This window comes from Salmo trutta, chromosome 24, assembly GCF_901001165.1.
Source record: "Salmo trutta chromosome 24, fSalTru1.1, whole genome shotgun sequence".
NCBI lineage: Eukaryota > Metazoa > Chordata > Actinopteri > Salmoniformes > Salmonidae > Salmo > Salmo trutta.
In genome coordinates, this window is record NC_042980.1 from 20,679,922 (window position 1) to 20,692,955 (window position 13,034).

The 13,034-nt window shown below is 43.1% G+C and overlaps 1 protein-coding gene across 1 annotated transcript in view; it reads left to right on the top strand.

Annotated features, from left to right (window-relative positions):
* The window catches only part of LOC115161491 (potassium voltage-gated channel subfamily H member 8-like), a 68,268-nt gene that overhangs the window by 34,884 nt on the left and 20,350 nt on the right, over positions 1-13,034 (top strand). The window contains exons 8-9 of the mRNA XM_029712471.1: positions 9,383-9,582; positions 9,900-10,149. Of these exons, the coding sequence (XP_029568331.1) occupies positions 9,383-9,582; positions 9,900-10,149 (450 nt within the window). The remainder of the gene's footprint in view (positions 1-9,382; positions 9,583-9,899; positions 10,150-13,034) is intronic.

A 13,034-nucleotide genomic window follows, 5' to 3' on the forward strand; every position in this document is an offset into this window, starting at 1 on the left:
TCGTCGATCGGTAAACGGAGAAGACGGCGTTTTCGACACCAGACGGGTTGTATCAGTACCGGGTGCTCCCGTTTGGTCTCCACGGAGCCCCGCCCACATTCCAACAGCTGATGAACAGAGTGCTTCGACCCCACTAGCAGTACGCAGCGGCATACCTGGATGATATCATCATCCACAGCCAAGTTTGGGAAGAGCACCTGACGCGCCTTCAGGCGGTGCTGGACGCTCTCAGACAAGCCGGGTTGACCGCAAAACCCAAGAAATGCAAGCTAGGGTTCGAGGAGGTGGAGAACCTGGGGTATTTGATCGGACGAGGGAACGTCAAGCCTCAGGAGAGGAAGGTTCACGCGGTGTGTGACTGGCCCGTTCCACGCACCAAGACACAGGTCAAGTCCTTCCTAGGACTGGCAGGATACTATAGCTGGTTTATCCCCAACTTCGCGGCTATAGCTTCCCCCCTCACCGATCTAACCAGGGCCCACCTCCCGAAAACAGTGAAATGGACGGACAAGACAGAAGCGGCGTTCAACAGTCTGAAGGAAGCGCTGTGCTCCCATCCGATTCTCGTAACGCCCGATTTCCAGGTGCCGATGGTGGTCCAGATGGACGCATGTGATATGGGATTAGGGGCCGTTCTGTCCCAGGTACACGAGGGGGAGTAGCACCCCATCATGTACATCAGCCAAAAGCTGATGCCTAGGGAAAATAAATACTCTGTCATGGCAAAAGAGTGTCTAGCGGTGAAGTGGGCGCTAGACACTCTCAAGTATTACCTGCTAGGTACCCACTTCACCCTGGTCCAAGACCATGCTCCCCTGGTCTGGATGGCCAGGGGAAAGGACACAAACGATCAGGTCACCAGGTGGTTCTTGTCCCTTCAACGCTTCTCTTTTTCTGTTGTGCACAGGTCAGGGGCGAAGCATGGAAACGCGGATGCCCTATCGAGAAGGGAGACAGACGTTGCACTGATGACCCCTCCCCGACAGAGCTTATTTAATAAACACCCTTGAAACCGAGCGAATCATACTCTGTCCGTGTCTGATCTATGTAAACATCTTGACCAAACCCCCTGGTCTGCCACCCGACATAACCTGAAAGGCCGCTCAAGGAAGAAGCCACTGCTCCAAAACCGCCATAAAAAAGCCAGACTACGGTTTACAACTGCACATGGGGACAAATATCGTACTTTTTGGAGAAATGTCCTCTGGTATGATGAAACAAAAATATAACTGTTTGGCCATAATGACCATCATTATATTTGGAGGAAAAAGGGGGAAGCTTGCAAGCTGAAGAACAGCATCCCAACCGTGAAGCACGGTGGTGGCAGCATCGTGTTGTGGGGGTACTTTGCTGCAGGAGGGACTGGTGCACTTCACAAAATAGATGGCATCATGAGGGAGGAAAATGATGTGGATATATTGAAGCAACATCTCAAGACATCAGTCAGGAAGTTAAAGCTTGGTCGCTAATTGGTCTTCCAAATGGACAATGACCCCAAGCATGCTTAAAAAGTTGTGGCAAAATGGTTTAAGGACAACAGAGTCAAGGTATTAGAGTGGCCATCACAAAGCTCTGGCCTCAATCCTGTAGAACATTTGTGGACAGAACTGAGCAAGGACGCCTACAAACCTGACTCAGTTACACCAGCTCTGTCAGGAGGAATGGGCCAAAATTCACCCAATATATTGTGGGAAGCTTGTGAAAGGCTACCCAAAACATTTTACCCAAATTAAAGAATTTAAAGGCAATGCTACCAAATATGAATTGAGTGTATGTAACCTTCTGACCCACTGGGAATGTGATTAATGAAATAAAAACTGAAAAAAATCATTCTCTCTACTATTATTCTAACATGTCACATTCTTAAAATAAAGTAGTGATCCTAACTGACCTAAGACAGGGTATTTTTACTAGGATTAAATGTCAGGAATTGTGAAAACTGAGTTTAAATGTATTTGGCTAAGATGTATGTAAACTTCCCACTTTAACTGTAGATGTATAGTGCAGTTGGAAAGTATTCAGACCCCTTGACGTTTTCCACATTTTGTTTGTTTATTCTAAAATGGATCAAATAATTATTTTTCCTCATCAGTCTACACACAATACACCATAATGAAAAGTGAAAACAGTTTTTGCAGTCATTTTTGCACATGTATTAAAAATAAAAAACAGATACCTTATTTACATAAGTATTCAGACCCTTTGCTATGAGACTCGCAATTGAGCTCAGTTGCGTCCTGTTTCCATTGATCATCCTTGAGATGTTTCTACAACTTGATTGGAGTCCACCTGTGGTAAATTGAATTAATTGGACATGATTTGGAAAGGCACACACCTGTCTATATAAGGTCCCACAGTTGACCGTGCATGTCAGAGCAAAACCCAAGCCATGAGGTCGAATGTATTGTCAGTAGGCATTGTGTCGACGCACAGGTCTGGGGAAGGGTACCAAAACAATTCTGCAGCATTGAAGGTCCCCAAGAACACAGTAGCCTCCATCATTCTTAAATGGAGGGAACCTGCTCCAGAGCGCTCAGGACCTCAAACTGGGGCGAAGGTTCACCTTCCAACAGGACAACGACCCTAAGCACACAGCCAAGACAACGCATGAGTGGCTTCACGACAATGTCCTTGAGTGGCCCAGCCAGAGCCCGGACTTGAACCCATTTGATAATCTCTGGAGATACCTGAAAATAGCTGTGCAGCAACTCTCCCCATCTAACCTGACAGAGCTTGAGAGGATCTGCAGAGAAGAATGGGAGAAGCTCCCCAAGTACAGGTGTGCCAAGCTTGTAGCGTCGTACTCAAGAAGAGTCGAGGCTGTAATCGCTGCCAAAGTTGCTTCAACAAAGTACTGAGTAAAGGGTCTGAATACTTGTGTAAATGTGAACTTTCTGTTTTATGTTTTAAATACATTTGCAAAAATGTCTAAAAACCAGATTTTGCTTTGTCAGTATGGGGTATTGTGTGTAGATTGATGAGGTAAAAAAAAACTATTTCCTACATTTTAGAATAAGACTGAACTTAAACAAAATGTGGAAAAAGTCAAAGGGTCTGAATACCTTCCGAATGCACTGTACATATGTACCTCCATTTCCTTGTACCCCTGCACCTCAACTCGGTACTGTTACCCCGTGTATTTTGCCAAGCTATCATTGCTCATTTTGTATTTATTCCTTGTGTTACCATTTTTTTTCTATTATTATAATTTTTTATTATTCTTTATTTGCATTGTTGGGAAGGGCCCGTAAATAAGCATTTCACTGTCAGTCTACATCTATTGTTTACGAAGCATGTGACAATTAAAATGTGATTTGAGTAGCAATGCTTTTTGATGACATCATGAATTAATCATACAGGCCTGAACCACGCATTGGGCTGTCACGCACACGCCCTGCATGGAATAATGCGACGAGCAACAACAACAACAACAACAGTTTAAACAACCTACGGTAGCCTAACACCATCACTATCACTATCACCAATAGCCTAGCGATGACAACAGTTTAAACAACCTACGGTAGCCTAACACCATCACTATCACTATCACCAATAGCCTAGCGATGACAACAGTTTAAACAACCTACGGTAGCCTAACACCATCACTATCACTATCACCAATAGCCTAGCGATGACAACAGTGACACATCAAAGGTAAAAGGCTCGTGGTGCTGAATGGAAAGCGACCGTAATCTGCACGCTCTGTGTAGGAGAGAACACTTTTTGTACATCACATAGACACGGCCAATAGAAAGAGAGCAGTCACACACAGCATAGCCTACTGTAAAAACAGCCCGTTCACAATAATCCAGTAGGCCCCTGCGATAATAACAAAAACACAACCATTAAGCATTTCCAAATCGAAATGTACAGCTATTACTTCCCATTGCAAACATATTTTATCTTGTTCAGCACACAAAGTAACCGGTGATGTAAAGGTTAAATGCAACAATGTTTCACACGCATTATTTTCAAAGAGATACCTAACAGCAAGCGGGTGCCACTGCCACTCACCAAATGATGATCATCTTAAACTTCACTTTTAAAGTTCATCTTGAAGGGCGACATTAAAGGTCCAATGCAGCCTTTAACATCTGGGTAAAAATGTTTTTATTAAAATGGTCAAAAATGTACAAAAATAGCATCTTAGCAAAGAGCAATTTCTCAAGCAAGAATTTCTGTCTGGGAGTGGTCTGAGTGGGGAAGGGAAAATTGAAAACTAGCTGGTTTGGAACTTTTTTCTTTGTTATTGGTCTATTAACTTATGAGGATGCCTGGCAGGCCAAAACTCCATCCCACCAAAATAGGCTGGCTGAATTTCAGGCAGACTTTTCAAACAATTATTTCACTAAAACGGCATTGACATTTATTTTCACAATTTCACAGTACTAATCCAACTTCATAGTGTGGAAATATACACTACCATTCAAAGGTTTGGGGTCACTTAGAAATGTCCTTGATTTTGAAAGAAAAGCACATTTTTTGTCCATTAAAATAACATCAAGTTGATCAGAAATACAGTGTAGACATTGTTAATGTTGTAAATGACTATTGTTAGCTGGAAACGGCAGATTTTTTATGGAATATCTACATAGGCAAACAGAGGCCCATTATCAGCAACTATCACTCCTGTGTTCCAATGGCTCATTGTGTTAGCCTTTTAAAATTATAAACTTGGGTTAGCTAATTGATCATTAGAAAACCCTTTTGCAATTATGTTAGCATAGCTGAAAATTGTTGTTCTGATTTAAAGAAGCAATAAAACGTGGCCTTCTTTAGACTAGTTGAATATCTCGAGCATGAGCATTTGTGGGTTTGATTACAGGCTCAAAATGGCCAGAAACAAAGAACTTTCTTCTGAAACTCGTCAGTCTATTCTTGTTCTGAGAAATGAAGGCTATTCCATGCGAGAGATTGCCAAGAAACTGAAGATCTCGTACAACGCTGTGTACTACTCCCTTCACAGAACCGCCTCAAACTGGCTCTAACCAGAATAGAAAGAGGACTAGGAGGTCCCGGTGCACAACTGAGCAAGAAGACAAGTACATTAGAGTGTCTAGTTTGAAGTCGGAAGTTTGCATACACATTAGCCAAATACATTTAAACTCCATTTTCACAATTCCTGACATTTAATCCTAGTAAAAATACCCTGTCTTAGGTCAGTTAGGATCACCACTTTATTTTAAGAATGTGAAATGTCAGAATAATAGTTGAGAGAATGATTTAGTTCAGCTTTTATTTCATTCATCACATTCCCAGTGGGTCAGAAGTTTACATACACTCAATTAGTATTTGGTAGCATTGCCTTTAAATTGTTTAACTTGGGTCAAATGTTTCGGGTAGCCTTCCACTAGCTTCCCACAATATGTTGGGTGAATTTTGGCCCATTCCTCCTGACAGAGTTGGTGTAACTGAGTCAGGTTTGCAGGCCTCCTTGCTCGCACACGCTTTTTCAGTTCTGCCCACAAATGTTCTATAGGATTGAGGTCAGGGCTTTGTGACGCCACTCCAATGCCTTGACTTTGTTGTCTTTAAGCCATTTTTCCACAACTTTGGAAGTATGCTTGGGGTCATTGTCCATTTGGAAGACCCATTTGCGACCAAGCTTTAACTCCTGACTGATGTCTTGAGATGTTGCTTCAATATAGCCACATCATTTTCCTCCCTCATGATGCCATCTATTTTGTGAAGTGCACCAGTCCCTCCTGCAGCAAAGCACCCCCACAACATGATGCTTCCACCCCCGTGCTTCACTGTTGGGATGGTGTTCTTCAGCTTCCAAGCCTCCCCCTTTTTCCTTCAAACATAATGATGGTCACTGGCCAAACAGTTATATTTTTGTTTCATCATACCAGAGGACATTTCTCCAAAAAGTACGATCTTTGTCCCCATGTGCAGTTGTAAACCGTAGTCTGGCTTTTTTATGGCGGTTTTGGAGCAGTGGCTTCTTCCTTGCTGAGCGGCCTTTCAGGTTATGTTGATATAGGACTCGTTTTACTGTGGATATAGATACTTTTGTACCTGTTTCCTCCAGCATCTTCACAAGTTCCTTTGCTGTTGTTCTGGGATTGATTTGCACTTTTTGCACCAAAGTACATTCATCTCTAGGAGCGGTATGACGGTTGTGTGGTCCCATGGTGTTTATACTTGATTACTATTGTTTGTACAGATGAACATGGTACCTTCAGGCATTTGGAAATTGCTCCCAAGGATGATCCAGACTTGTGGAGGTATACAATTATTTTTCTGAGGTCTTGGCTGATTTCTTTTGATTTTCCCATGATGTCAAGCAAAGAGGCACTGAGTTTGGAGGTAGGCCTTGAAATACATCCACAGGTACACCTCCAATTGACTCAAGTGATGTCAATTAGCCTTTCAGAAGCTTCTAAAGCCATGACATAATTTTCTGGAATTTTCCAAGCTGTTTAAAGGCACAGTCAACTTAGTGTATGTAAACTTCTGACCCACTGGAATTGTGATACAGTGAATTATAAGTGAAATAATTTGTCTGTAAACAATTGTTGGAAAAGTTACCTCTGTCATGCACAAAGTAGATGTCCTAACCGACTTGCCAAAACTATAGTTTGTTAACAAGTAATGTGTGGAGTGGTTGAAAAACGAGTTTTAATGACTCCAACCTAAGTGTATGTAAACTTCCGACTTCAACTCTATCTGCAATATTAAAACTGATCTACTCCCCCCCCTAAAAAAAAGAAACTAAAACTAGGATACCGCTTGCGCTCAGCAGTGACTTGTCTAGGCCTTCGTGATGGCGGAAGTAGAAAAAAACTGTCCCACCCATTACAAAATGTGATTGGTTGATTTCTCTGTCACTCCAAAATTCTGCCCTAATACAGTTGAATGCAGATGCATTCCTAGCTTCTGAAGGCCTAGCCAATGGTTAGCTAGATTTTTCTCCCCAGAGACCACCAAAGAACAATCCTAATTGGATTTTGTTTATCTTCAGTGTTAACCGTTCCCTCTCTAACACAAACTGAATAAATTAAATAAGAATGTCATTTACATTGTAGAAAAGATTAAAAAGAAATTACAACTAAATTTAAATACAAAAATATAAATAATTTTATAAATCGTTATGAATCCTTTTGCGCTGAAGGCCCTTACAGTTCCCCACTGATCCTGAGACTACATCTCCCATGAGGCCACATCACAGTGATCAAGCCCACTCCTTGTCGCATTTTGGAGTTGGTTGGTTCATTTTAGTTCATGCCTGTCAGACTAGTTCATAATAAATGGTTCAAATGGAAACTGTCTGCATATTATAGCTCAGATGAAAAAACAGTAATGTGTTCGCAGTAACCTGCCTTCCCCTGGTCTTCTTGCAAATGGAACAACTTTCATTGATGTAACTTGAGAGTGGTGTATGTCTATGTATGTGTCCCAAATGGCACCCTATTCCACATAGTCCACTACTTTGAACCATCCCTATGGGCTCTGGTCAAAGGTGCACAATATAGGAAATATGGTGCCATTCAACACGCAGGCAGGGTGGTGTAACAAATTGACCCCATTCCAGATGTCCAGTCTGGTGCTTCTTCAATAAGAGGGGGGCAGTAAAGGTCTGTTTCGTGAGAAAGAGGAGGAGGGCATATTCTCAGGCTTCAGTGCAATTAAAGTGCTGAAATTAAGTGTGGAGGCTACACACACACACACACACACACACACACACACACACACACACACACACACAGGCTTGTCACCAGAGCATAGCACTGTGCCATTACTGTCCCGGCCAGCTGACAGCTGAAATGCCATCCACACATTAACACACTCTCTAGTGTCAACACAGACACAGATTCATACACTTAAAAAAGACACTGCTCAACACTGAAAGTAACACATCCATACACATTTAATGTGTGCGCACACAAACACAGCACAAAACATTCATACATCCTGCCCAAAACTGTCTCATTAGAGCATGTCGAAATAGGCATATTTAACCTGCTTTGCCTGGAGAGTTGAAGTTTAAACACGGTTTAAATACAGATAAGCTGGCTATAGTCCTTCAGGTAACCGTGGCGATGTGCCAGACAGATGGAGAACATTAGAGAGCTTCATCCTCACAGGGAGAAACAACAACCTGTCTACCCAGAACCAGACTGTTACACAATAAGAATGATAAGACCATCCAGGATCATAGGACTGAGGTACTCACTGATCTAATCGGTCAGGAGAGAGTTCTGAGAACGAGCCCCTTCAATGTGTCTGCTTCAGTTGGCTCTGATATTTAACCATCCATGTACACACAATCACAGCACCCTTGTTAGTGGCCCCTTCTATCAGACTTACACACACTCTCAACCTCAGTCACTGTTGTGGAGACACACACACCCATCCTTGCAAACCTCCAAAAGCAACTACCCACACAATCACGCAGAGTCAAAGTGTTCTGTGCCATCAGTGCAGTGTGTGTGGTTTGGTTTTACTATCCTTGTGGGGACCAGAAGTCCTCACAAGGACAGTAAAACAAGGAACATTTCTCCAGACCCTACAAGTAAAAAGGCTATTTTAGGCTTAGGGGTTAGGTTTAGGGTTAGGGTTAGAATTAAGGTTGGGATTAGGTTTAGTGTTAGGGTTAGGGTTAGGGAAAATATGATTTTGAAAGGGAATAAATGTTTTGGTCCCCACAAGGATAGTAAAACAAAAGTGTGTGCGTGTGTGTGTGGATGAGAGAGAGAGATGGAAGAGGGGGTGGTAGAAAGAGGGGAGCCGTAATCAGACACACAGAGAGAAGGAGAAGCAGGAAAGAAAGAGATAAGAAAGAAAATCAGAGGGAGAGAGAGAGAGGCAGTGCGATTAGACCTCTATTTTGGCAGGGGTATGCTATTGAACGCTGTGAGTGTAACCGGTGTGGCTAGCTAGTTAGCGGAGCGCGCCAGTGTCATTTCGAACCATGGCGTTCCTTGCTCTGAGACCTTGAAGTAGTTGTTAGGTAAGGTAATGGTGCTTCGTGGGCGGCAGTTGTTGATGTGTTCAGAGGGTCCCTGGTTGAAGCCCAGGTTAGGGCGAGGAGAGGGACGGAAGCAACACTGTTACATGAGCAATGCACCTTCTGTAGATACAGTATGACTGTAACAGATTACTGTCTGATCTCTCTGGAATTGGAGCAGATGATTGTTGTCCATCTGGTATCTGTATCTTGTATGTGAAACTATTTTCTGTTGTATCATTAAGTATTATCTATTACTGATTCTTACGTTGAACACACACTCACGCACACACACACACACACACACACACACACACACACACACACACACACACACACACACACACACACACACACACACACACACACACACACACACACACACACACACACACACACACTAACCTCTCCCTGTCCCTTTGCCCCCAGCCCTGATGCACGCAGTGGTGTTTGGTAACGTGACCGCCATCATCCAGAGGATGTACTCTCGGCGCTCCCTCTACCACACCCGTACCAAGGACCTGAAGGACTTCATCAGGGTCCACCGCCTGCCCAAGGCCCTGGAGCAACGTATGCTGGAGTGCTTCCAGACAACCTGGTCTGTTAACAATGGCATCGACGTCAGCGAGGTGGGTTATAACAACAGTGGACTAAGCAGTCCCTCTCTGACTACTATGCTGCCACTGTCTCGCGCGCCTCGCTCCCGCTCTTTCCCTTTCTCTCTCTCTCTCTCAATCTGGGATTCTTTTCATGTTCCCAATACTCCTGTTGGTTAAAAATGTAATTTCTCCTGTATTGAATCTTCTCTCAATTCAATAAGTTGTTCTGCCTCTCTTTCCTCCCCCTGTTCTACCTCTTCAACTTTCTCTCTCACCTGTCGATCCTCTCTGTCCAAACTCTATCTCTCATCTTTTATTCTCTCTTTCTCATCCCCCACTCGCTCTAGTTGTTGAAGGACTTCCCAGACGAGTTGAGGGCGGACATTGCCATGCACCTGAATAAGGAGCTGCTGCAGCTGCCGCTGTTTGAGTCGGCCAGTAGGGGGTGTCTGCGATCCCTGTCCCTCATCATCAAGACATCGTTTTGCGCCCCGGGAGAGTTCCTCATCCGCCAGGGAGACGCCCTGCAGGCCATCTACTTTGTCTGCTCCGGGTCCATGGAGGTGCTGAAGGACAACACTGTGCTGGCTATACTGGGTAAGGAGACATAGGGCACACAGACTCACGCACGCAGGCACACATGTACACGCACAAACGCACACAGGCACACACACACATAAGTGCATATACCTGATGACATACACATTCTAACAGACCTGCTTTTGTTTTCTAAACAATCACACAATAAACATGCATTTGCAGTGAATTACACAGCCTGATCTCATAGACTAGATGTAGCATAGTAAACATATATCCGGGACACCCATATTAGTATGATATGTTATGTTTGGTATGGCTACATTAGACTAAAGTAAGGTGGTTGGTCGGGGTGGATGGGTAGGCGTAAAACACAAACGTCTAGCAACCCAAAGGTTGTGTGTTTGAATCTCATCACAGACAACTTTAGCATTTTAGCTAATTAGAAACTCACTACTTTTTTAGCTACTTTGGCAACTACTTAGCATGTTAGCTAATCCTTCCCCTAACCCTAAACTTACCCCTAACCCCTAGCCTAGCTAACGATAGCCACCGAGCTAACGTTAGTGTTAACCACCTAGCTAATGTTAGGCACAACAAATTGGAATGTCATACGTTTTGCAAATTCGTAACATATTGTTTGAACTGTAAATCGTAACATATCATACAAAATGGATGATGGACATCCACAAATTAATGCATACCATACGAAACGTAACATATCATAATTGGTGTGTCCCTGGTTTACATTTACTATGTTACGTGTACCCCTGAGTCCAGGTTGAAATATAGGGGAGCACTGGATTGGAAACCCCCTAACCCCAATCTCTACCAGTTTACATCGAGTTAACCTTTACAGTATCAAGCAGCTGATGCGTCATATAAGTAAATGTCTCATATCTTATATCTACAGGCTGATCTGTATTGATGGGCACTATGCTATATTATGACCAGAGAGATCACTCCAGATTCAAGTAGAAATGTGGCGTCAAAACTGTCCACTACGGGCAAAAAAAACAACAACTCAAAACAAGTGCCAGGAGCTGGGATTAAACCAGCAGTCTATGGAGTTGGAGCTCACTGCTTTGACCACTGAGCCATCCATCCACCATGAGTTAGCAAGGCCAGTCTTAATTAATGGCTAAACTTAACCTGGAGGTGTTTCTCTGTTTTAACCCTATCCCAAACCTTAATCCTTAACTTAACCAATCAGAATGAATGCCTGAACTGTTAACCAATCGGAATTATTGCCTGATCTTAACCCTAGAGTTGTTCCTATTTTAACCCTATCCCAAACCTTAACCAATCAGAATGAAATGAAGTGAGTTACTAGGCAAAAATAGATGTTTGTCCAAGGACGTCAAGAAATGACATGAGACTGTGATATCTTGTTGCAAATTATGACTTGTGTTGAAGAAGGGGCCTATTAGTATTATTTAAGATTCTTCAAATAGCCACCCTTGCCTTGATGACAGCTTTGCACACTCTTTGCATTCTCTCAACCAGCTTCAGTTCCCACATATGCTGATCACATATGCTGAAATAACACATGGAATCATGTAGTAACCAAAAAAGTGTTAAACAAATGAAAATATATTTTAGTTTCTTCAAAGTAGCCACCCTTGATGACAGCTTTGCATTCTCTCAACGAGCTTCACCTGGATTGCTTTTCCAACAGTTTGAGTTCCCACACATGCTGAGCACTTGTTGGCTGCATTTCCTTCACTCTGCGGTCCAACTCACCCCAAACCATCTCAAATGGGTTGAGGTCGGGGGGTTGTGGAGGCCAGGTCATCTGATGCAGCACTTCATCACTCTCCTTATTGGCAAAATAGCCCTTACACAGCCTGGATGTGTGTTGGGTCATTGTCCTGTTGAAAAACAAATGATAGTCCCACTAAGTTCAAACCAGATGGGATGGCATATCACTGCAGAATGCTGTGGTAGCCATGCTGGTTAAGTATGCCTTGAATTCTAAATGAATCACAGACGGTGTCACCAGCAAAGAAGCCCCATGCCATAACACCGCCTCCTCCATGCTACACGGTGGGAAATACACATGTGGAGATCATCCATTCATCCACATGCGTCTCACAAGGACATGGCAGTTGGAACCAAAAATCTCCAATTTGGACTCCTGACCAAAGGACAGATTTCCACCAGTCTAATGTCCATTGCTCGTGTTTCTTGGCCCAAGCAGGTGTATTCTTATTATTGGTGTCCTTTAGTAGTGGTTTCTTTGCAGTAATTCGACCATGAAGGCCTGATTCACACAGTCTCCTCTGAACAGTTGATGTTGAGATGTGTATGTTAGTTGAACTCTGTGAAGCATTTATTTGGGCTGCAATTTCTGAGACTGGTAACTCTAATGAACTTATCCTCTGCAGCAGAGGTAACTCTGGGTCTTCCTTTCCTGTGGCGGTCCTCATGAGAGCCAGTTTCATCATAGCGCTTGATGTTTTTTTACGACTGTACTTAAAACCTCTTACATCTAGACGTTCCGCTAGCGGAACACCTGCTCCAATATCCAAATTACTAAATTACTCACGATAAACGTTCACAAAAAACATAACAATTATTTTAAGAATTATAGATACAGAACTCCTCTATGCACTCGATATGTCCGATTTTAAAATAGCTTTTCGGTGAAAGCACATTTTACAATATTCTCAGTAGATAGCCCGGCATTACAGGGCTAGCTATTTAGACACCCAGCAAGTTTAGCCTTCACCAAACTCCGATTTACTATTAGAAAAGTTTGATTACCTTTGGTATTCTTCATCAGAATGCACTCCCAGGACTTCTACTTCAATAACAAATGATGGTTTGGTCCAAAATAATCCATAGTTATGTTCCAACAGCGCCGTTTTGTTCGTGCGTTCAAGACACTATCCCAATGGTAAATAAGGGTCATGCGCATGGCGCATTTCGTGACAAAAGATTTC